Raw genomic sequence first — 27,265 nt, forward strand, 5'->3', positions numbered from 1 at the left:
GATTAACAGCAGGCAGACTGTAACATCCTGTGTTTCCAAAAGGTACTAAATAGAAGTTTACTTTGCTTCACCATCATCACATTATCATTATTAATCTGACATAGTCACATACAGTGCTGTGTGAAAGTTTGTGAACCCCTTGAGCCTTTTGGAATTTTATTTATTTTGACCATTATTAATTAATTTTTATCAATACCAGTATTTTTTATATGAAATAACAGATGTTTGTTTATCAATTCAACATTTTTCTTTTCCAGAAATCAACTGTTAAAACAGATAAAACTAATTATTTGACAAATGTTGTATGTGCAAAAGTTTGTGAACCCTGAGCTGCATTGCTTAAATCGAGCAGGTATACACAATCACACACAATCAGATTATGCTCACCAAAGTGAACCCATACAGGTCAGACATGCTCAAAAGGGAAACAAATCTCAGAGGATCTCAGGAATAGAGTTGTGATGCTGCACATTTGTCTGGGGACAGCTATAAATCTACAAATGGAGAGCTTTAAGAGCGACTGAACATCTGCCTAGAAGTAGACTTCCTTCAAAAATATCCATAAGCACCACAAGAAAAGTGATTTTTCAGTTAAAAGCCAACCCAAACATTACATCTAGTGATTTGCAGACCTCTCTTGCAGCATCTGGGACAGATGTGCATGGTTCCAAAATAAGAATAAGAATAAGTCTACATGGCTTTCAAGAAGAAGCCTCTGCTCTCAAAAAAGAACAAAAGTGCTTGTCATAACTTTGCCAGAGAGCACCTGGAGATACCTGAAGTCTTATTCTGTGGACAGATTTGTCCAAAATTGAACTGTTTGGTCACAACCAAAACCGCCATGTTTGGGCAAAAACGCAACTCTGCCTACCACCAAGAGAACCTTCTCCCAAGTGAAGAACGGTGGTGGCAAATGGTCTACAAATCTCTAGATGTAATGTTTGGGTTGGCTTTTACCTAAAAAATCCCTTTTCTTGTGGCGCTTGAAGATATTTTTGAAGGAAGTCCACTTCTATGCAGATGTTAAGTCACTCTTAAAGCTCTCCATTTGTAGATGATTTGCCTCACGGTGGACCGATGGAGCTAAAATCTTTTGATATGAATTTATAGCTGTCCCCAGACAAATGTGCAACATCAAAACTCTATTCCTGAGATCCTCTGAGATTTTTCCCCCTTTGAGCATGTCTGACCTGTATGGGTTCAGTTTGGTGGGCCTAAACTGACCTGGTTTTATCTTTGTCTTATCTAGTGCCGCCCAATTTCTTCCCTGAAGATCTCTCATTACATTGGTCTATTTCATCACTCGATTTGGCCCATCTGATTGTGTTTACCTTGCTCGATTTAAGCAATGCAGCTCAGGGTTCACAAACTTTTGCACATACAACATTTGTCAAATAATTTGTTTTATCTGTTTTAAAAGTTGATTTATGGAAAAGAAAAATGTTGAATTGATAAACAAACATCTGTTATTTCATATAAAAAATACTGGTATTGATAAAAATGAATTAATAATGGTTAAAATAAATAAAATTCCAAAAGGCTTAAAGGGTTCACCATCTTTCACACAGCACTGTATAATGCTGCGTTCCATTTACATGGGAAGTCAGAGGTCCGAACTGGGAGTGACGTCACCTCCGAGTTGCCCGCTTTCCAGTTGCATTAGTGGGAAATTACAAGAAAGTATGAACTATTCTGAAAGGCAAACACCTTTAGCAAAGGAGAAAAAGGTCTCAACAAATGTTTATCACATTTAAAATGTATTGTTGTCAAGTTCCAAAGAGGAAATGAATAAAACAATTGAGTTAGAGACTTAGAAATACTGATAAAGCAATGGAGAACATCACACTCACTGTTAGTACTCCATTCAGATTACATCAGTAGAATTTGTGAGAGATTGTGAAACATATTTTCTTCAGAGACATTTATTGAATGGCATCTGCAAAATGAATGAAAGTCTTTAAGTTTGGTTTGACCCTACGTTGTTGCATACTGGTGTCCTGTTGAGGGCATACATTATATTAAATGATCGGCAACTTAGTTACAACAACTTTTGCATTTCTCTAGTCTCGTAGTGGAATGCGACTGTGTTTTAAATGAACATTTCTTAAATAAATACAACAAGGTTCAGAAACAATAAAAACAATGCAGAACAGAAAACATGAAAAAGGTATACCTTGTTTGTACACACATTGTGTACAATATTCCAAAAATAAATAAAAATTAATTTCAGATTATTTGCCATGTAAATGAAATTCATATTTTGACACAGGTCTCCACTTAAATGCAGAGCTTAAAGAGCAAGTGATGTAGCAGGACACACCCTAAGGCTCCTAATATCAATGAATTTAAAAGAAAAACTTACTTACTATAAGCCTCTCTAGTCTCTAGTAGACAGTTGATCAATGGACAACCACTATGTCATTAATGGTTAGAATAATAAATGGATAATAGCTTGACCAGTGGTTTTTAGATGCACACTTGGAATGTTTATAAATGAAATCAAAAGTCTGTATGTACTTACTCACTTCTATAGACAGACACATCATGCTGCAAACGTGTTTGCTTCACTACTGTTACTCTTTCACTGACTCTAGCCTGCGTGACAATCTCGGTTTACCACAGTGAGACAAAAACATTTCGGTGCAATGTCATTCAACTTGTCAAATGACTAGCTTAGTATAGAACGTTTTACCTGTGCAACATCAACACTCAGTGGAGGGTTTATGGCTTCTCTTTGTTCCTAGTTGCTGGATCCAAATGTGATCGTCACAGGTGTCAGGTCTGTGTGTCCATGCTTTCTCTATTTCAGTCTGGTTAGACTATTTCAGATAGAGAATAGAACCCAGCGCTAAATCAAAAGTTATGAATGCAGATTTGATTTAGAATCAGGCACGTTTTCCAACTGTTCCACTTTGGATCAGGTCCAAAACCTTGGACCCATGAAGACCTATATTGCCCTGACATGTCCATATTGATTTCCAGAAGGGGAGCATGGCCTAATCAAATGACAATAACTTCCCCTCAAACTGGTGCTGCTTAAAGCTTCCCAAAGGCAAAGCATTGGATGGCTACTATGTATTGACACAGCAAGATAAGGACATTTCTTCATGATGTGAACATAGAATGGAAGAAGAAGCAGCCATTTAAAATAGAAAATCATGAAAGCACGCAGCCTTTTACCACTTGATGTGCACATACCACTGGCTTTGGTATGACACAATACAAGTGTCCCCCTGCTGTATGGAAATGTGGCATTCGTTCACACTCTGAGCACTCAATAATGTCCTCTGCATGCTTTTTTAAAATAATTTGGGGAAAGAAACTTAAGAGCTCAGTGTAGGAGTCCAGGCTTAATTCCTCTTAATACACACACACACACACACACACACCCTGCCACACCACAAGCCATGAGGTCATTTAAGAGCACTATTGTTGAGTGTTATTCCTGGTCATCAGTTTTTGTAGGGTTTGTTGATGACCTTGTCGATCCAGCGCAGGAACCTGCTAACCCTTGTGTACACCCCCGGGAAGGAGGGGTTCCCACAGCCATGGCCCCAGGAGATGACCCCCGTCAGCACCCAGCGCCCCCCCTCTGCCTGGCACACCAGCGGACCCCCACTGTCCCCCTGGCAGCTGTCCACACGGTGGTGCTCTGACAGGCTGCCAGCACACAGCATGCGGCTGGTGTAACGAGCGCCATAGCGCCTCTTACACTTCCAGGCTGGAAGCAGAGGAACCCAGGCCTGGAGCAGGGTGCGGGAATACTCTGATTCTGAAAAACAACAGGACTCATGAGTTCTCATCTCAGTGTGAGTACAGTCATGTGATAGCATAGATATACGATGTCCAATAGAAATATATTATAAATAACCTGTGGTGGACCAACTCCTCAACCCCAGAACTTAAGTCTAGAAACTCCTGGGGCCGTATTCACAAAACATTTTATCTTAGCGCTAAGAGTACTCCTAAGGAGCACTAAAAGTTCTTAGTAAGGAGTCATTTCTTAAAACCTATTCACAAAGCTGCTAAGACCAACTTTTACTAAGGAATGGGAGGGACTCCTAAGCTAAGACTAGAGGGCGGGGTTGACCCTGTTGCTATGGATGATGTCATGTTCATACGTTCTATGCCCACAGTGATTGGCTGAGAGGGAATGAGTCCCTAATAGTGATTTTATGATAGAAACACTGTGGGAGATATCCATATTGTGTCGCTGTATTGAAGTTAAGAGTTTTTAAATACAATTGACACTGATTTAACATGAGATCAAGATACTGCAGGGTTTCCCACACATTCGTTCACAATTAGCCTACAATAGCGCCACATAGGTCTATTCGTTTTAAAATTTACAATGATTTGAATTGAAAAAAATATCCTCATTGAAGAGCTGCACGCCATGCACTCTCACTGTATTTCTCTCAACGGCGGACTATGCAGCAATAGCCAGACATCGACGAACCGGGAAATTCACCATTTAGAAACAACAGCCGGCGAAATCGTAAAGTGCATGCGGAAGTAAAAAGGCGAGACGCACAACTATACAGCTACAGTAGCGGACCTGTGGAACGGAGGAGATGCTGCGAAGCGCCACATAGGCCTAGGCAGGGCCGCTGCTAAGCTTTTGGGTGCCCTAAGCTTAAATTTTCAGTTTAAAAATAAATTTTCTTCACTTTTGATTGGGTGGGCAGGGCGCACATTTGGGTGGGCAGGCCCACCCTTGCCATTATGAATCGCCATTCAAAAACAGCTTGATAAAGCTGGGTAGGCTATAATTGGGGGAAACATCTAATGTTCCTGAATTGAGTGATAGGTCACACAATTAAGAAAAAACAACGATGGGCCTGTTCATAACTAATTTATAAATTTTTTGGAATGTAATGATTATCATGGAATTGTTTAAGAAACCTCAATTTTGAGGGGCCCCGCATCATCTCTTTGAAAAATATTATAATTTTATTTTTTGGGGGGGGGGGGCCCAGTAACTTTCAGTGCATCGTAAACCGACAGCAACTGCAGGAAACGGAGCTTAATAAATATTTTTTTTTATAGAAATGTAATAAATATGTCTATACTTTCCAAATATCGCATTTTTGCAGTGTGTTGAGCTCTCAGGGCCACTGTACCGTAGCAATTAACAGTGACATTAAATAGCAACATGGGTATTTTTAAGCACACTAAATCCAACCAGGGGCCGTATTCACAAAACATTTTATCTTAGCGCTAAGAGTTCTCCTAAGGAGCACTAAAAGTTCTTAGTAAGGAGTAATTTCTTAAAACCTATTCACAAAGCTGATAAGACCAACTTTTACTAAGGAATGGGAGGGACTCATAAACTAAGACTAGAGGGCGGTGTTGACCCTGTTGCTATGGATGACGTCATGTTCATACCTTCTATGCCTACAGTGACTGGCTGAGAGGGAATGAGAGCTAAGAGTGAATTTATGATAGAAACACTGTGGGAGATATCCATATCGTGTCACTGTATTAAAGTCAAGAGTTTTTTATATACAATGAATGACAAGAGACACTGATTTAACATGAAACCAAGATACTGCAGGGTTTCCCACACATTCGTTCACAATTAACCTACAATAGCGCCACATAGGTTTATTAATTTTAAATTTTACAATGATTTGAATCGGAAAAAATATCCTCATTGAACAGCTGCATGCCATGCACTCTCACTGTATTTCCCTCAACGGCTGACTATGCAGCAATAGTCAGACAGCGACAAACCAGGAAATTCACAATTTAGAAACAACAGCCGGCGAAATCGTAAAGTGCATGCGGAAGGAAAAAGGCGAGACGCGCAACTATACAGTAGCAGACCTGTGGAACGGAGGAGATGCTGGGAAGTGCCACATATAGCCTAGGCCTCTAGTCGGAAATTAAACCCAAACGTGACACCAACAGTAACTTTCAGTGCATCGTAAACCCAAAGCAACTGCAGGAAAAGGAACTTAATAAATATTTTTTTATATAAATATAATAAATATAGATGTGTCTATACTTTCTAAATATAGCTTTACTAAGATCATTAAACCCTTACAGCTATTAAAAGTACCTTTTGTAAAGCTCACTAGCATTAAATCTCTCCAAAACACCATCAAATGATTGTCTGTGATTTACTCTTAGTGACTTAGGACACCTCTCGAGGACTCCTAGCTTTTCATAGATTTAGGAGCTAGTTTTAGCGCTAAAATGCTTTGTGAATTACACTTATCTTAAAAAGTTAGGAGTCCTAAAATAAGAAGTGAAACGGCCCTTATTTTTGAGAGTTACTCCTAAATCAGCACGTTAGGACCTACTCTTAGCCTTAAAATGTTTTGTGAATACGGCCCCTGATGAAGTATGGGGATTAGAACTGCAGGGATAGGTTTACCCAGTCCTTTCATCTCTTTGAGGACAGACAGAGCTCAGTACAAGTTACCTGTGATTCCCCAGCCAGTGATCACACAGGCAGCAGGCCTCTTCTCCCACTTGCTGCCTGTCTGTGGCAGACACACTGCAGCGGTGTGGGGGTTGAACGCCACACAGTTCCCCTCGGTGCCTTTGAGCCTGAGCAGGGCGATGTCGTGCTCCCAGCCCTGGTGGTGATACTTCCGGTGGATGACAATGCGCTCGGGAGACAGTGTGCGTTCAAAGTCATCCTGCTCCTCAGTGTGGTAATCACCCAGACGCAACACATAGCGGGCTGGGTCCCTGCCAAATCTGAAGGCGCAAAGAAGAAAAAAAAGAGGACCACAGAAAAATTGTCAAATGATGGTCTTAAAGGTGCTACGAGGGACTTTTAAATATTTCTGAAACGTATTACATGGAACAGCAATGAGACCATCAGTGCAAAGAATGCCATTTTTATATAGTTTTTCTCAATGCCTTTGTCATTTTGTAAAATCCCAATAAATAGAGTTAAAAACAAATGATTAAATCAACAACAACACTGCAAAGTAGATTATATATATCTAACTATAGCTCATTATGTGGTGACAAATTTGTGCCTTACATTAATGTTAAATGAATATCCAAAGATTTTTACAGATTTGACAATGTCCTATTTTTTCAGCTGTGCATTGTTTGCAATGACTACAGATGTCCAGCAGAGGGAGCTGTCTCTTACCGCTTGAAGCAGTGGGCAGCGGTCACCACCCAGCAGGGGTTGATGAGTGAGGCTCCACACAGAGGGTGGTTCCCTTTGGACTGGGAGCGCAGCCAAAGAGACACCTGCCAGGGCCACTCACCTCTGAAAACACACGCACGCACACACACACACGCACGCACGCATGCACGCACACACACACACACACACACACACACACACAAACACGCGCACGCACAGCACGCACGCGCGCGCACACACACAAACACGCACGCACACACAAACAGGTTAAACAGGTGCACAACTCCACTTCAGAGCAATTGTGCTGTGAATGTGATGGGGAAATTTACTTGCATAACAGAATTTACAGACATTTAGAGTGAGGTAGCTATTTTATTAATTTTACAATTCAAATTCTGGAATTATAACAACTAAATAAAATCTGAGTTCAATGGCTGTACAGGGGCTTATGGCGGCACACTGCAGCAAAACCATAGTTTTTTCAAGCACTGGTCAATTTTGAGATGTCTGCAAATTTTGCTTCTATAACATGTCTTCTTTCATACTAGTATAAATACAATTTCCAAAATTTACATTAAGATGTTTTTTTGACTAAGCCTTGTCTGTGTCTATATGTTTCTCCTATACAACCATCTATAACGGACATTATCTCATCATTAGTACTTTTTTAATACTCCAAAAATCTCAAATTCTAAAGCACCTAGATCAGCTAAACTTTCCATAATCATTTATAGCACTAAACTGAAGGTCATTTCAGAAGGATATGTTCATATGTTGTTAATCATCAGATTTATGATACATTTCTTCTTAAAAACAAACAGAAGTATTTTTTTTGATTTTTAAAAAGAAAAAAAGTCTGTATCCAAAATCTCTTCTTTTAAAAATTTGGAAAACTATGTTGTTAAAAATGAATGAAGGATTTTGACCTCTGGCTTAATCCATCATCAAAATGTTGGTTTTAAAGAGATGCAAATGTACGCAAAGATAGTCATTGCCAAATTTGCATGTAGTTTATTTATACATTTTATGAGAAAATTGTAATACAGAAAATGTAAGTTCTCAACTGGCAACATTTCACGATGATATCCATACGTTAAAAAATATTACCCTATTCACTTGCAGCGTCTTGCCTTAAAGAGACAGTGAATCAAGACCCCAGCTCTGACATTTGTAAGTATTGTGTGTGAATACATTTCATTGGAGTCTCATTGTTGTGGTGCGTATGCTAAGCTAACCTCAGTGACTTATCCCCTCCTATGATCCTGCGTCGGCGGCGCTGGTTGTTGAGTCTCAAGCCACAGGTCTGCATGGCCATGGCTCCATCTCCAATAGGATCCAGAGTGTAGTCACAGATGACTCCTGCGTCCTCACTGTGGCGACAGTCCTGTCCGTCATGCCCCACAGCGGGACACTGTCCTAGGGAGAGCTCCGAGCCAGAGCATTGAACATTGTCCAGGTGGATGGGACCCAGGCCCTCACCAAAGTATGCCATGGACCGAGCTTTAGCCACACCTCTGGGGATGGAGAGCACAGAAAAGACACATAGGATCATTGTTATATGTTCCTTTATTCTGCTCTGTAAATACATTTTACATGAAGACTACATGTATTTTTGTCTTCTTTTTTTTATAATTTTTCGTAATTTTTTCTTTATAAGACAGTTTGGCAAAGATATCAGACCAGGTTGTATTCATACTAACTTGAATCCCAGCTGTCTGCAAACTACAGCTGCATTGAGGTGGTTCCAGCCATCGTCACACACGCTGCCCCACCGGCCATGAAGAAAGACCTCCACTCTGCCCTCCTTCCTGCTCTCTCCAGCTACCAACCGCAGCAGAGGACCTGCACACAAACAGAACAACAGGCTGATTGTGGGTGTTGAGAAAAGTTTTTTTTTAGATGCTAGCCAGTTTGGATATATCCTCAGCTGCTGTATTTTAGAGTACAGATCTATCTTCTACAGATATAACACACACATCTCATAAACAGGAAAGGTATCCATGTGCCTTCCAGAGGTGTAATGTTTGTAACTTGCAACAGAGTAATTTAGCCACCAAATAGTGTGATCTCACTTCTTACCAATAGGAGGCACCAAGCCTGTTATGTCATTGGCTTGGGCTCCCCTCTTGCAGCGGACCCCTACATCCTCGGTGTGGGAGCAGTCGTGTTGGCCCCAGTCAGAGTGAGCACAGGCCAGTAAAGACTTCTCTGTGCCCAGACACTGCACCTCATCCAGCAGGATCAGCCCACCACCTTCCTCATACACCCCGTCAGGAGCCACCTCTGCCTGCCCGCTGCAAGACACAACCACACACCTTCTATATCTCTACAGACAGTCCTTTGAATGGCATAAAACACAACACCTCATTTTGAATTTGTATCTTGTTGTCCGTTGTTTTTTGTTTTGTTTTTCTTATGTAGGCCTACTGTATATTCTATGTGATGTAAAGCGTCTTTGAGTGACCTCCAAAAAAGCGCTATATAAATCTTATCAATTATTATTATTATTATTATTATTATTATTATTATTATTATTATTATTATTATTATTATTATTATTATTATTATTATTATTATTATTATTATTATTATTATTATCCACCAAAACTCTGGTAAATAGTAGAAACACATCTGTGCAAGAAAATACCCATGTTTGCATAAATCTTCATTCAGGTTGCAGAAATGATGGATGGGTGACAGAAATAGAACAGTTTCCTATAAATATATTCCAGAATCTGAAGGATGCAACTTTTAGTTTTCCATACAGGTGGTTCTCATTGACAGGACATTTGATGGAAAGCATGACATAAAACATGCACCATTATTAACTGACAGTGGTATAAGCAAAAGTAAGTGTGATTTAGAGTCAGTTTTGTTCATTACCAGTAATGAGAACATCATACTTTCAAACTATACACATATTCATTATAGGTATGCAATGATGTGCCTCTGTCCGTTTGACCGATCTCTAAAGACTCATTTCAGTTTGGTGAAATCATCTGATTGAAGGAAACCAGTGGGTAATCAGCTGGTAAATAGATATTTAATCATGGTGGATCTGCCCAAAAATTACTCTTTTTGTGACGCCACAAAGAAGATGATACCACTAATCCTCATGTTTGTGCGTGTTTGTGTGTGTGTGTGTGTGTGTGTCTTTTTTCAAGGTCACTTTCTGGGTTTTCAACATGAGTATGGTTCCCCGGTGTGTCTAGAGACTTTCAAAATATGAAAAAAACAACCCTATCTCTTTTTCTCCACCTCTACCTTTATAAAAACCTGCGTTAATAAATCCAGTTTTCCCCTCCCCTTATGATGTCATAAGGCAAGAAGCCACGCCACCTCATTACCAACCTAACTTAGCACTACCTCCACCTGGGGTAAGCCACACCCCCAGATCCCCCTGAATCTAACTGGCAGTTACATTAGAACCAGCAGTTAGATTCAGCGCCAATCAGAGCAGACTGGGCTTTTTGGAAGGAGGGGCTTAAAGAGACAGTCCCTAAAACGAAGCATTTCAGACAAGGCTGAAAAGAGAAGAGTCAGCAATGGTACTGTGAGAAATTTAAAGTTTTTTTTGGGCACTACACCATGAAAACAGTTTCTATTGGAAACTCAAATTACAATTTTGAACCTGAAAATGAGCAGAATATGTGGGCAATGAGCTCAGAGCTCTCTTGACTTAATGGGTCATATAGCTTTTAAAGGACTAAATACTGTCACGCCCCCCACATGATCTCTATCACTTTAGGTGAATAAATAACTTTTCTTCAAACATCTCCTACACAATAGATTATAGAATAAAGTGGTCAATTTGTTACAGAAGAACCTGTGGATATTCATGTCAATTTGTGCTGTTTTCTAAATTGTGTCCTTGTTTCCCTCAGTTGAAACTTATCCTAGCGCCTCAGTCCCTCCCATGTATGATGCTATGAAGAGATGGCAGGAAAAGATGTGCTGAGAGACATTTAAACCAACTTTGCACTGAAAGGTTGAGGTCATTTGGGCTTTGAGCTGGACATTTCATCCAACAATCTCTGAGGAGGTCTTCTAGACACATAACTCTGAACCCTTGTGCTGACCCTTACACGTGCCAGAGGGTGTGTATGTATGCTATATCTTTGGATTCCACCACAAGAAGTTTAAGGAGAAGGGCATCTGGACTGCCTGGCTATAGCATGCTGCCACTATAACGGAAGTCCCAATGCGAGGCAGAGAAATTGATGGATGTACATTCATTAGGCCCTGAGAATTGCACACATGTTCTATCTTTGGTTTTCAAAAGGCTTCTTTTCATTTAGCCTGATCAGGAAACAGAAAGTGTTGTCATTTCAAGTCAGCTTTATAAATATGAAAAATAAGGATTTTCCTCTGGGGTTTTTGGTAAGAATGATCAACATGTTCATCTCTACTTTAGACTGATATAAATCACAGGGTATTACACATGTTTCTATCAGGCACGCACGGAGATGTTCCATATTGACTGGGTAGTACTGACCTGAAGCCCAGCTGTCTGCACACTACCTGGGCATTGAGCTCCGTCCAGTTGTCATCACACACAGTGCCCCATTCTCCCTGGTGGTAAATCTCCATGCGACCCTCCCAGGGACTGTCTGCTCCCACCAGACGCACTGCCCCATCTGCAGCCACACACAGGAACACACCAATGCTGGCTTAGATCACACACACAGGAACACACCAATGCTGGCTTAGATCACACACACAGGAACACACCAATGCTGGCTTAGATCACACACACAGGAACACACCAATGCTGGCTTAGATCACACACACAGGAACACACCAATGCTGGCTTAGATCACACACACACAGGAACACACCAATGCTGGCCTAGATCACACACACAGACACACAACATACTACAATATGAGGAAAATCTGATGTATTTTAATGCTGGTGTAAGTGGTCACTTTTAGTTGGTAGGATGGCCTAGAGCACATGTGTCAAACTCAAGGCTGGCCCGCGACACGTTTTGATCTGGCCCGCGAATCAATTCGGCCGATTTGAATCAATTCTGATAAAAAAAAAAAAAAAAAACATTTTTTTATTTATTTTTTATTCTTCATGGAGCCTGTGCCATATCCGCAAGTCGCATACGCTCCCAACTGTTAGGAAACTTACGTGGCTTACAGCTAGGAATGTCTCCTGAAAGTTCTACAGCTCAGGATTTTAAGCCATGAATTGATGAACTTGCATCTAAGAAGAGCTGTCAGTTTTCTGAGGGCTGTAAATAGGCCAATATATGTGGCCAAATAGCATGCTAATATTGATGATTGATTGTGTCAAGTGTCTAAGGCAGTGGTGTCAAACATCCGGCCCGCGACTTGTAGAGCACACATTTCTGAGCATTTAAAAAAAAAAAAAGTAAGTTAAATTAAAATTTAATTTAATTGGGAAAATCGTATTCCAAAACAACAAATAACCTCTGTATTTAAAAATAAATCAAAACAGTAGAAGTTGCACTTTTATTTAATTGTATTTTGTACTGTCTGCATGTTTGCACAAAATGTGTCCCTGTACATATAGTAAACAAAATTGGACAACTGTAAGGTCAGTGCCTGTTGTATTTGTGTATTCAAATAAACAGTTGTTTATTTCATTAGTGCGTATTGGCATCTTTGAGCAAAATACCCCCAAAATTTTTGCTGCGGCGCTCCGCGCCGCACCTCCTATTCCCATGGCCAGCAGCAACCTTTACTAAGACATTTCCTGGGGGCTACAGAGATCCCTTGTGATCCGTGATAATGTAGGTTACATATGTAGGCAGAGTTATAAAGCATATAACTGAAAAACAAAGCTAAAGATTTGGATTTGACATATGTACGTTATTTTGCCATTATTTTACTGGTCCGGCCCACTTGAGATCAGAGAGACTGTATGTGGCCCTCAAACCAAAATGAGTTTGACACCCCTGGCCTAGAGGAAAGAGGGGACTACAGGAAAGAGGGGACTACCAGTAAACATGAGGTCTCTGTTTGGATCCCTGGCACCGGACAGGAGGGTGTTAGTAGTAAAACCTTTTGAGTCTTTATAAGATTGTGTCATGACATTGCTGTGCAGTCCTGACATCTCTTACCAGGCAGTCTTAAATTACAGCCAATCCCAGTGATATTTTGATTGGATTATTTGGCTATGCATATCCTTTGGCATATCATATGGGTTTAACCAAAGGTCAGTCTCTTCCCACAGAATAGATTACAGTGTTGTATAATATGAACTATGACAGTTAGGATTTCCCTTGACTCTGACCTGTGTATGGGTTGCAGGAGACGCCTGCATCCTCCATATGGTCACAGTTGTGTTGCTCCCAGTTGTTATGAGGACACTCCTCCAGAGAGAGTTCATTGCCCGTACACTCAACCCCATCCATGAAGATGGGACCAGAACCCTGGCCAAAGTGGGCCCACGTCCAGGCCTTGGCCATGCCCCTGTTGGTCAGGACAAATGCATATTATTATTTTATTATTTTTAAGGTGATATGTTATATTTATGTCATTCACATTAGGGTTAATGCTATTATTTGGGCCATGTGCCCTTTATATGCAGTTTATGATGCTATATTTGATACTGTATTTTGTTGAACGTGGTGTTTCTACCCTAGTCAGCATTGTAGGTATGGAAAGGTGTGGTAAATGTATTCAATAAATAACAGTACAAACACAACATAGGGGAGAGTGGCCTAAGTTGTGCGGTTGGGGAAGTGTGACATCCCTTGTTTCTAGAAAACCATAGAAGAAATTGGAAATGTGACCACATATTTAAGAAGAGCCATCCATTTGACTCATCCTGTAAAGAAGGGAGAAACATAGAGTAAGATATAAGCACATTTAAACTAAAAAAACAGTTTTTTGCCTTTCAAAGTAAAATTTCCATGATCATGGTTTTTTGATTATTGTGTCTGAACAATTATAGACACGTTTGAAAACATTTGACACATGTTTTTAGTGCTTTAGTATGCTACACTTTGTGTCTATATAGTTAGCACGATGTCAGCCCTAAACTGCTGCATCATGCCTATTATCCAAAATTCTGGGGTTGGGGTGATTTGTGCCAAAGGGCCTTTGTGAGTTATAAGTAAGTAAGTAAGTAAGTAAAATATATTTATAAAAGCACATTTATGACAGTTTGCACTGTCCAAAGTGCTGTACATAGTGCATTCAGTAGATAAACAATGAAGGTAAAATAACAATAACAAAAATAAAAGACATAAAGCCCATACATCCACAAATATAAACAAAGATAGTAGTGCAGAGGTAAGATAGTTAATGGGGAGGAAAAACCAGGGTGTAAAGATGGGTTTTGAGCCTTGATTTAAAGGCAGAAATGGAGGGGGAATCACATTTGTCAGGTGGCAGTCACAAGCACGGAGCAACTAGTGCGAAGTACATTTCTGAGAGTTGTGCCAGTGGCATGGCTGTATACGCTGGTCCCCAAAAAGAAAGTGATTGTCTACAGTAGCTCAGAAGAGACTGACATCTCCATTCCACTTAACGACACCACTGATGAGAGTTCAGATGGCCAGAAAGATGATAATGGTGACTTTGTCATTGTGAGCTTTGCAGGCAAAACCACCTAGATCTGCTAGGCCTTGTTTAAGAAAATTGACCTTCAATCTTTGTAAAATATTTACTTTATTTACTTTAAATAAACCTTAAATAAGTAATTGTCTTATGGATTTGTCTTGCATTACAGTTTATGAGATATATATCAATGGCACAATTTACCCCATGGTATTCTCTCTTGTGGCACAACTTACACCACACCGGGGGCAAGTTGTGCCACAAGACAACTTTTTTTCCGAAAACTATATTTCTTAAACAGTTTATTCCAGATCCAAAGTTTGTATTGCCAGGGATGCACAACATCCTGAAATATATGTACATATTTGAGTTGGAGACATAACTGTTAAGGCCTCACTTTAAAATCACTTTGAGTAAAAAGTTGCACAACTTAGGCCACTCTCCCCTATGTATTTGTTTAAACTGATAAACTTTATTTTTCTTTGTAAATATAAAGACACTTTAAATTTGGTGGCTGCAACACATTCCAAAAAAGTTGGGACAGGGGCATGTTTACCATTGTATTACATCATCCTTTCTTTTAGCAACACTGAGTAAGCATTTGGGAACTGAGGACATTAATTGTTGACATTGTGACATATTTCCCATTTTTGCTTGAAATACAACTTCAGATGCTCAACATTCCGGGGTCTCCATTGTGATATTTTGTGCTTCATAATGCACCACATCACCTGCGTTGGGGTCAGATCTAAAGGAAACTTTATTTTACATCCAGTTTAGTTGAGTGGTTTTGACATAGCATCATATCTACTCCAGCATGCAGCCTCATATCACTCAGAACCACTCTGCATATTTCAAGAAACAGATGTCATTTCATGATTCTTGACATTTTTGGATTAAATCCTCATGGTTGAAAGTCACTCTGGACCAAAATGTCAGCTAAATAAACTTAATGTAAGGTTTTAAACTGCTGAATGTTCCAGTTTAGCTGAACCTCTTCTAAATTGCAGCTAAGCTAGAGATGCATCAACAGCCCCCTTGTGAAGAACCACTGTTTGGTACTTCTTACTACTGTATATAAACAATATGAAAAGGGCCATTCTGCATAATGAGCAGTTTTACTTTTAAGAGTGCTGTACAGTGTGGGTTTCAGATCAGAAGAGATGCCAACAAGGTGCCACCACAGCTGAGGAGTTTGATCCTGACACTCTTGGCGTAGCAGTAGCACAGAAGTGGTTTCTTACCTCAGACCCAGCTGTCGGCACACCACCTCAGCATCAGTATCATCCCACTGGTCATCACAAATGGTTCCCCACCTGCCGTCATGGTAAACCTCAACCCGGCCCTCAAAGTCCTCCACGCCTCCCACCAGCCTCAAGGGAATGCCACTGCCTGAGGAACCAAAGATTTAGCATCAAATGAGACTATAAGACACGTATTCACAATAATTCACATTGTCACAATCATTTCATGAGCAGAGGTCAAAAATATTTGATCCCAACTTTATGAGCGAGCGTGTAGTATGAGGTGAGGTCACCCTGGTCTCACCTTCAGGTTCAGAACAAACTACTCCTGCTTCATTGCCATGGTGACAGTCGCCGGGGACAAACTTCCTGCTGTGGCACTCCAGTAGGGAATTCTCATTACCACGGCAACCCAGACGCTCATACAGGAAGATGGAACCGGGGCTGAAGTAGGACTGCTGCAGGGCTGTGCCGATCTCACTGCATGGACAGCAGGCACACAGAGCTAACAGCTAACACCATTGACTTTGGTAGGGAAAAGCAGGGTTTGATTCCCAGTCAGAGCAGGGCAAGTCCAGTGAGGCACAACATTGAGCAATGGTGTGCTGCCTACTTCATTCAAAAGGAACAGGTCATTATAATGGAAGGCTAGGAAGAATATGAACAATCAAGACTGATGTTGTGAGAGAGGACTGCTGGCTGAAACTGATTGCCCTTTGTTGATTGAATATCTATATATCTATCATGAATACCAATGGAATAATCAATTTCAAAATCTATTCTGTCTGTGAATATTTCTGATAGATGTGAAGTCTACTGTGCAGCACTATTTACAAAGCTTTAGTTTTAGCTGCATGCAGTTTGCATACCTGCCACCAATCGCTGACATAAATGAGTCCCAACTAGTTAAGTTTAGTGGAAGACTGGCACAAAGACATGTGACGATGAAAACTCTGGCTCTAAAACCACTATGTAGTACACCCCTCTGGATCAGGTCACTCATTATATTCAGCAGTATAGGCAAATCAGAGTCCGTTGTCTGCAAGCTTCCAAATCATTGTAAATGAAAAACTTGCCAGTACACAAACAGATACAGTATAATAGGAAAACTAAGCCCATTTGTTGAACAACTGCAGTACAAACAAAGTTGAACATTTCTTAACCAATCATATTCCACATACAGTCCAGGAAGATATAACACTGAAGAAGGGCAGCTAGTTTTGTTAGCAGTCAATTGGTGGCTGCTCAAAACACTAGTTTGTCTCCACATGTGTATTGTGACTAGACACATGTCTGGTTCTGTGTGTCATGCCCTCACCCCAGTCCCAGCTGTCTGCATATGACGCTGGCATCGCGGTCGGTCCAGAGCGTGTCACATACGGCCCCCCACCGGCTGTTCAGGTAGACCTCCAGACGCCCACTGTTGGCTGAAGAGCCCCCCACTAATCTGGCTGCACCTGCCAATGACACGGGAGGAAGAAAAGCTAAGTTGAACCATGCTGCAATACCTGGAAAACAATAAATCAAGAAACTCTTTTAGTTGGGTAGCTTTTATTAATGAGTTAATTAAGCACTGGCTGCAATGACTCTGTTCACAGAGGTAGATTGAATCAGAATCAGCTTTGTTGGCCAAGTATGTGTACACATTCATAGAATGTAACTCTTTTTGTTTGCTCTCATTGTACACAGTTCCAGGAAAACATTTCAGGAGTATTCATAGCGGTGCAAATAAGAGTTACAAAACATTGTTCCATCCAACCATTCATCCATCAGTCCATCAACCCACACATCCATCCACCCTTCAATCCTTCAATCCATCCATCCATCCATCCATCCATCCATCCATCCATCCATCCATCCACCGTTCAATCCATCCATCCATCCATCCATCCATCCATCCATCCATCCATCCATCCATCCATCCATCCATCCATCCATCCATCCATCCATCCACCCTTCAATCCATCCATCCATCCATCCATCCATCCATCCATCCATCCATCCATCCATCCATATATCCATCCATCCATCCATCCATCCATATATCCATCCATCCATCCATCCACGCATCCATGCATCCATCCACCCTTCAATCCTTCAATCCTTCAATCCATGCATCCATCCACCCATCCATCCATCCATCCATCCATCCATCCATCCATCCATCCATCCAACCACCCATCCATCCATCCTCCTATCCAACCATCCACCCATCCATCCATCCATCCATTCATCCATCCATCCATCCATCCATCCATCCATCCATCCATCCATCAATACATCCAACCATCCACCTGTCCATCCATCCATCCGTCCATCCACCCATCAATACATCCATCCATCCACCTATCCATCCATCCATCCATCCAACCATTCATCCATCCATCCATCCATCAATCCATCCATCCATCCATCCATCCATCCACACATCCATCCATCCATCCATCCATCCATCCATCCATCCATCCATCCATCCATCCATCCACCCACCCTTCAATCCTTCCATCCATCCACGCATCCATGCATCCATCCACCCATCCATCCATCCATCCATCCATCCATCCAACCACCCATCCATCCATCCTCCTATCCAACCATCCACCTATCCATCCATCCATCCATCCATCCATCCATCCATCCATCCATCCATCCATCAATACATCCAACCATCCACCTGTCCATCCATCCATCCATCCATCCATCCATCCATCCATCCATCCATCCATCCATCCATCCATCCATCCATCCATCCATCCATCCATCTGTCCATCCACCCATCAATACATCCATCCATCCACTTATCCATCCATCCATCCATCCAACCATTCATCCATCCATCAATCCATCCATCCATCCATCCATCCACACACCCATCCATCCATCCATCCATCCATCCATCCATCCATCCATCCATCCATCCATCCATCCATCCATCCATCCATCCATCCATCCATTCACCCATCCATCTTACCCTGATGGCAGTCGCAGTAGGCCCAGCTGATGGCCCCGGAGCTCTGCCTGAAGAAGCACCAGGGGTTGGCCTCTCTGTCCGGGTTCCGGCAGAAGCTGTGGTCCCCCAGGCCCCGGCTTGGGTACTGCTTTGTGTAGTCTGGGAAGTCGGTCCACTTAAGACAGGGGGAGCCAGAGTCCGTGTGGGAAACTGAGCCATTATAGTAGTCCAACTCTGTGAAGCCCTCTGAACAGGAGAGTGGAGCTGCAGAAACAGATCACACTTCAGTCAGTCAGTCAGCCTTTATTAGCTAAATCACATTATTTAATCAAATGCACGACTATTTCTTTGTTTGGGTCAAATACACAACACAGTTTTTTACAAACCAATCTCTCAATTAAACATGAACTGACTTTAGTTGTTTTTGTCAGTCCAACACTTTGGTTCAGAGCAATATTTGGCTTTGAATGCATCTACAACATTACACTTCATGTGAATATGCAAATAAAAATAAAAATTAACTTCAGAATTGTTCATGTTTCATGCATTGCGTCCGATGTGCAAAGGATTTAATAAATCCCTGTGTCTGTCTGTATAAACGTTTTGGATCAGGCTCCATTTTCTGCGTTTTCTACCTACGTGTGTGTGTGTGTGTGTGTGTGTGTGTGTGTGTGTGTGTGTGTGTGTGTGTTCTTTATGACGGATACACTATGGTAGAGTTAGGCAGCTTAAGCAGCTAGTAAGGGAACGGTTGGGTTGTGGGTAATGAGAACATGAAGGTTAGCTTGTCTGTGACGGGATGAAAGCTACTTCCTTCACTGGACGTACAGTGTGTATCTGTGTTCATCTGACTCATCTGCTACTCTAAACATGTTATGTGTCATGCTTTAGTTTAGTGCATGTTCACTATAAAAACCTCCCACTGTGCCCTGGAAACAGGATTTCTTCTTTTAAAAAGCCCATTGTTAATGCATCTCGCAGCTCTTTATGGTCTCTCTGTCTGCCTGGAGAGTCAGACAATTCCCTTCAGTGAGTAAACAACAGAAAACTTTGATTCGGCTCCACCTGTGCGTCCTTTTGCCCTTCTACTTGTGTTGATGTATTTCACTAATTCACTAGTGTAAATATTGTAAAAAAAGAAAAAGAAAAACTCTATTAGAAACTCAAGTGTAAAATAAAAGCATTGCATTAGACTACATAGTGCTCTTTCTTTCTTTGATGACGTTGGATGTTTCCTTCTCCCTCCCAAAGGGTTTTGTTTTAGCCACCTTTATAACATGTGAGCAGTTTTTTAACATATGATACATTGTAACCTAACGGTAAGGAAGGTGGTTAAACATGCATCATTATCAGCTGCCATATTAATTGTTAATGCACACATTGTCTGTGTCGCTGAAATGGGCATGTGGTTGGTCAGAGAGGTAATCCTCAAAACTTCCCTAACCAAAAACATTCATTTGCATCACTGACGACACATATGGAACAGGGTTTGAATGAATGGTGAATGATTTTTCATTAACGTGGCATGCCCCTAAGAGGCGCAGAATACACAGAATTACATGACACAATACAGAAGACATTTCATCCACAGCTTCCGGTCCAATATCCATACACAACATACTCTACTTTGCACAAAATACATTTAAAGGTGAAGTAAGCGATATATTTATGTTAATATACGTGTTAAATCACTCTATATTCATACAGTGATCACTTATATAGTGTGCACGCTTCATAACACAGGTCTTTCAGTCACCCAATCTGCATGTTATTGGCAAACTTTTCTGGGATCCCACAACTTCATATCCAATCAAAAGAGAGAACGCTACAACGTGCACGCGCTGAAAGCGACAGAGGGGTGAATGTTAATGTGCCAATGACAGAGCAGGTAAAAATCCTATGTAATGTCTGTTTTGATGGTTTTTATCATGTTTTATCACACTTACGGATCTGAGATGATGCTAGATAACTTGCTGCTTGAAGACCGCAGTGCATTAATGTGGTGACATGGGGACGAGCGAGGGGACTGCTAACTGCAGTCATTGACAGGAAGTTAGCTAAAAGAACCATTCCGCTCACACCTTTAAGAAAACATATAAGAGAGGGGCGCTCGTGGAGTAGTGGTTAGAGCGTCCTGGGATCCTGTAGCGATTGGTTAACACAAGTCTCTATTAACCTGGAGCAGCACATGGTGGTATGGTATGCAAAACCATTCAGCTGGGAAGCAGATGGTGCTGCTTTTAACAAGACAATGCTGTGGGCTGACATGCAGGGAAGACACTTAGGGTGTATTCACACATGGAAAGTCCGTTAGTTCACTTGCTTTGGTCCAGACCAAATAGAATTTGGATTTTTTTGTTTGGTGTGGTCCACTTTCATATTGCCCCTTTTGCAAGTGAACCAGCATTACGAAGCAAAACCACACGTGATCTAAGGTCATTCATTCATTGGACAGACATTCTGGGGTGGAGAGAAGCAGGAAGAACGAAGTAAAAACTGTGCATTTATCATTGATATAATATGGAGTTAAAAATAATAAAAATGCCTACATCTAGCCTATAAATAAAGAAGAAAAAAATCAAATTATTGTTGTTTCATATGTTTATAATATGTAGCCCTATGACAATGCCACGTTATGTGGCTTCTAGCCTACGATGTGAAACATAATTTTTACTGTATTTTTGCTGCTGGACGCGCGACTCGCGTGAAGAATAGGCTCAAACTGAAACACAGCTGATTAAGCTGTGTATCAGCTGGGTGTCAGTTCGGCGCAGTTCAGCACCAAACTGACACGGGGACAGTATTGACGGTCCCGTTGGGAAGAACAATAAAAACACACACTTCATGCAAAGCGCAGCGTGAACCTGTTGGCACTGTAGGCTACGGGAGACGCTCCTCTCCATCTGATCGCTGATCCGCACGCATCATTATCAAATGTAATATTTTCGCTCGGGGCTCCCGGTCAAACCACAACTAATCTTCCTAACAATGGCGACAACAACACTTTCCCATAATGTGAAGCTGATGGCGATTTATTAAAAAAGAAAAGAAAGAAAAGGCGCAGTGCTTCCTGCAATTGGGTCGGATCGAGTCCGGCCAAATTCACACCACAAACGAACTGCAGCAGAGTGCGTTTTGAAGCGCATCGAGACTACCTCTTCAGCTGGGTCTCGGAGCGTTTGTTTGGTCCGCCCCCGAGTGCGATTGCTGTATTCACACCTGTCTGAAAGATGCGCACCGAAGGTGGAAGTGCACCTGAGTTCGTTTCAACCGAACTAAACACAGCATGTGTGAATACACCCTTAAAGGGCAACCAGAGGCTCTGCAAAACTAATCTGTAAAACTGCTATGTGTACGTAACATTGACATGTGTTGATTCTTGCCAACACGGTTTTCCAAGTATAACATACTAAACAGTCCCAACCCCATACATTTTTCAGGTTATGGCAGGTATGGAGTCAGGATGGGGCTTTGTTCTAGCGGTGGAGCCAAGTTGCCAAAAAGCATGAAGCATGAAAGTCAGCTAATCTGCATGGACTCCACTGCTTTAACTGTGACTGTGCTATGTAGGCCTAGGATGGATCCACAGTGTGTTGGTAGTGGTGGTGGGTGGGGGTAGAAGAGTCAACCACACCGCTTTATAGTGTACAGACAGGCCATGACAGGAGGGGAGAGAGTTAGAACAACAGACAAAGGGAGCATAAAGGCTACACTGTTGGCCAGATCAGACTGTCTGCTTATAGGTTAAGTGATGTTAGTATATATGGCATGGATGGTGTAGTCAATCAGTCAGCTTCATTGAAGAGTCTCGAGGTCCATTTAAAAGACAGACAACTTACAAACAAGGCTGGATACACGTGAACAGAGTTTACAGAACACAGGCATCATGTAAAACCTCTCGACCTTTGACCATTACTTTGGTCTTGATGCATGTATTGCCGAGTTAGTGCCTATATGAATCAAGCTCACTTTGAATGCATTGAAAAAAAATTAAACTTCACGAAGTCCAGACAATGTGGATCTTAACTGATTTACAGAAGAGGAAGAAAAGACTTATATGGACAAAGTCATATTATCACAAAATCTAAAATCCAAAATAAATGATTGCAATTAGGATAGCTGAATAGGTCGATTATTGGACGATTCGCTGGAAGGAGCCCGCATGTCACATCTCACAGTCGAATAGTGGCAAAATGTGGCAATGAAACAAGGATCATTCTACCTGGCTATATGGGGGTGGGGATTGTTTGGTTTCTCCCAATAAATCATGATACAACGCCCATTGTGGCATGGAACTACCAGCCTATTATAGTTAGTGTGTGTCAATAAATCACTAGACTTAGTTGCAATAGAATCGATTCTTATGTCAAGTCAAGAAGTCAAATTAATTGGTCGTTTTCAGCCCCTTTGTCTGGTGTGATGGAGGCCAATGTCAAAAATTAGAATATGGATCTAGGTAGAGAAAGAGAGACGGAGAGAGATAGAGAGAAAGAGTAATTACTCCACAATTAGTCAACTATAGGCATGATTCGACCAATCGGATCCGACGATGTAAATTCATAGTGTAAATTCGTCAAGTGTAATAGATGTAGCCCCTAGAGGGGCACGGTCTCCATCCATTAGGTGTTGGATGATGGTCGGGACCAGTCACATTCCTCCACCCCAGACTGGGAACAGCAGCGTTTTATTGAGCTGGCTTTGTGCAGGGGAAATTGTATAATGCCACAGGGGGAAAGACTGGGAGAACCAGACCAAAAGACCAAAAGAATGTGTTATAGCATACTGCGTGCAAAGCATTTCAAGATTCTGGATTGGTTTGAGGTCTGGACTGTCTGAGACACTCCTGTGGGCATTATAAACTCTGGTGTTTTTCAAGACAATCCTTTATAGCTTGGACGTGTCTTGCTGCATTGTATCAGGGCTAAACGTTTTCACTCAAACCCACAGGTAAAGGCTGAAGAACAAACAGATGTTAAGTCAATCTACTAAAGCAGAAAATAAATAAATCACCCTGCTATGTATACTCCAAAAAACACTCATCATAGTGGGAATAGAGATAATTCACACATACACACATAGTTACCATACTTTTGGTTTCAACCATACCTTGATTTTGATATGATCGTTTGAGTATTTCACTCTGTTGCATTTCTTGGATTATAAAAGAAGGCTTGGTCAGTGTCAAGCAATAGTGTAAAAACCCCTAACCTTGGAACAAATAGTGACAAGGTCTTATATTCCTATTGACCAAAGTACTTTTTTTAATCACAGACTCCAACATCCAAAAGGGACATTTAGTATAATTAGAATTTAGAGTATAAGGGAACTGAAGTTGTACTGTTGACTGGTAACAACAAACAGCTACAGTAGGTCAGATGTAAAGCTCTACATGTCTGCTCATTGGAATACATGTGTGCTGCTGCCAAGTCTGATTTGACACAAATGATGAGAAAACACATTCCAGTCAGGTTAACATGGCTTTCCACATTCCCTCAGAACACACACAGATATGAATGAGAATTGGAAGTTGGCCCTTACCTGCACTCTGAACAATGTTCAAGGATCCATCTGCAATGACCTGTGTGAGAAACACAACATCATGGAACATTGTGTAGAGTTTGGGGGCGGGACTCGATAAGCCTTAGGCTTCTTCCATCACCCTTCGGACAACACAAATTAAGATGTATGATGTGAAAGAGATAATTGTGTATTGTGTGGAATTGTCCGAAAGAAGAATAATAATAAATAATAAATAAATAAAGTTTGAATTCAAGATTCACAAGCAGAATGCAGAGGAGATCTTTAGGCTGTTACACTGTTTACTGTCCATGCCACAGACACAACTCCTATCCCAAGTAATAAAGACCCATGGGCTAATGTGATGAGGATTACCTTTATGTACATGTTCTATACAACTGACATGAGCCAGTTTGGTTAGGCAGTGAGTGGGGCACACACGCTGCAGATGGCCTAGGAGAGTTGAGCCTTCAGGTGTGAACAATTCAAGATTAAGTTAAGTTTCTTAATTAATCAATTTACACAAGGCACATAGAAATTCATTTTTCGAATATCCCTTCTCAAGTTCCCACACTCCGGAGGGGGTCAGAGCGCAGGGTCGGCCATAGTACAGCGCCCCTGGAGCATTTTGGATGAAAGCATTAATAAGGCTACCACAGAAAGGTTGATTGCATGGACAATCAGTTCTTAAGAAATTATTGATTGACACAAGTATGCAGTATGGCATGGAATGTATGAGCCCAAAGGAGCTGTCAGTAGGTCAACTTTTTTAGTAGTAGCGTGGCAATAAAGTTACTTTTCCCGTCACATGCTGCATTCACCATTCTGATAAAAACATAGTGGGCGTGTCTGGCACAATCTGCCCAGACACCAGAAGGCCCACAAACAAGAAAAGTTAAAGGTGGAGTCAGTGATTCTGGAGAATGCTAGTTTTCCTAATCCACTACCTGTCTGTACTCTGTGTACAGATTTTATAACATGTTGTATTTATTGTCCTGTATGTTATTACTGCGTTGAAGCCTACTGCTGCACTACTGCCCCTCTGGGGACAAACAATCTGGACTTGAGACAGATTACATCATCAGATACTGTTTTTTATTATGTGTGTTAAAAGCTCCCCAAGACATTGTTATCTGAGCATGCTTAAGCCCGTATCAATCTTAACAGAGCACAGAGATATGGAGAGAAGGGTAAGGGTTAGTGTTACAGGCGTCCTCTTCCCTGCCTGCAGCTTTCTTTGATCTCTGCTGAAAAACTCTAGCTCTGCTCGTATTAACCAGATAGTATATAAAAGTATTAACGCCCACTTCTGGTTCCCACACAAGGGCTAAATCCATTTTTACACTAGGCCTACGTGTGCACGATAGACGTCATCAGTATTGTTAAATTCTGTCTCTTAAAAGAAAAAAACTACAAATGAGATGGAGCACTGAAATGGATCTATGAGTATTGGTTAACAGGTGTTGCACCGAAGGTTGTGGCCCATCAGTATGTGTGACCCCACGAGGTGCTGTTATTATTGATCAACATAATCATAGAAAAATATAGGTTACGTAATAATCTTGGCCAACAGCGCAAAACGTAGGGCCTAGTAGTTCTCAAAATTGGCAACACAGTCTCACAGTGAAATGTGTTCCATAACAAATATATTGGCCCACAGTGCAATATTTTAAATTGTAAGAAACAATTGTAATAATCTCACAATTGTAGGGCTGTTTTTAAAATGTACTGCGTTTTGAGCTGCGAACCAACGGAGTTATTGAACATTTCACTGTGAGACTTGGTTAATGAGTCTTGAAATCATTTGAACAGCGCCCTCTAGGTCACACATTCTGATGGGTCACAGCTTTCAGTGCAACAAGTGTTTAGTAGTCAAAATCAGTGATTATCTCCTCATGATCCGCTACCTGTCCATAAGCCTAGGCCTACTGTGTGTGCGCTAAAAACAAATCTGGTGTTTAAACACAGCCTAGGCTCTGTAAGCGGGTATGTAAACAAAGGGGGCCCATCGGAGCTAGCAACATGCCCATATATAGAGCCTAGGTTGTGTATTATCAAGGGATTTTCCAGTGTACACACGGTAGGCCTAGTATCCTATGGATAGGTAGCAAATCGTGAGGAGATATTACCGTAACTGATTTTGATTAAAAGTTATTTTGACAACAAACGGTGTCCAGAATTGCTGACTCCACCTTTAACTGATATACCACTAACTTCTTCTGAAGTTCCCTGCAGAGCACAGAGTAATAGCACGTGCAGTCTTAGTCTTGACTAAGTCTTTATCTGCAGCCCAGCTGAGAAGTGTCAACATGCACCAAAATGCACATGGTATCCATATAACTTATGTTTATATATTCTTATAATCTAATGTTCAATAATTGTGAAAGTAAAAACTGCTCATACACTTCCCTCAACTCAAACTACCTCCGGTTGCTGTCTCCCTAGAAGTGTCTATTTCAAAATGTTTTAAAGGAAACTTCCTAGAACATTTCTGGAAATGCCATAGAATGCCGTGTTAACAGTTCTACGGAGCCATATCTAATGTGCGCACACACACACGCAGTTCTTCTCCGTGACAAAGTCTGTTCTGGACTAAATGACAACCCGTAAACATCATCTTTATATAGGCTGGGAATGTGTGGCCCACCGGCCGCCGCGCGCTTACCTCCGCAGACACACACAGGGCCAGTAGCACACAGCACAACCCGCGCAGCACAGCTTCTTTCCTCCGGTCCATCCTGTTGGAGGAACCATCTCCTCCTCCACACCTCCACCAGCTCACACCGACCTCAGATCAGCTGCCCTCGGTCCGGACAAGAGGAGAGAAATCCCACCAAACACACAGTCAGACCAGACAGTGTGGTGCGCTCTCAGCCCAGCTCCAGACACCCAACCCGCT

General features: G+C 41.5%; 1 protein-coding gene across 1 annotated transcript; it reads right to left on the reverse strand.

Annotated features, from left to right (window-relative positions):
• Positions 1–1,553: 1,553 nt before the first annotated feature.
• On the reverse strand, positions 1,554–27,265 carry LOC307257201 (neurotrypsin). The gene is made up of 14 exons (XM_080036355.1): positions 27,032–27,265; positions 24,388–24,427; positions 18,871–19,113; positions 17,218–17,356; positions 16,204–16,379; positions 15,900–16,047; positions 13,385–13,563; positions 11,613–11,754; positions 9,197–9,411; positions 8,818–8,959; positions 8,353–8,631; positions 7,118–7,240; positions 6,431–6,711; positions 1,554–3,772 (listed from the first exon to the last, which is right to left on the reverse strand). Exons 1-14 carry the CDS (start codon positions 27,101–27,103, stop codon positions 3,453–3,455), a joined length of 2,499 nt encoding a protein of 832 aa, XP_079892481.1. The 5' UTR covers positions 27,104–27,265; the 3' UTR covers positions 1,554–3,452.

The sequence above is a fragment of the Ammodytes marinus genome (genome assembly GCF_949987685.1).
Source record: "Ammodytes marinus genome assembly, chromosome: 11".
Taxonomy (NCBI): domain Eukaryota; kingdom Metazoa; phylum Chordata; class Actinopteri; order Uranoscopiformes; family Ammodytidae; genus Ammodytes; species Ammodytes marinus.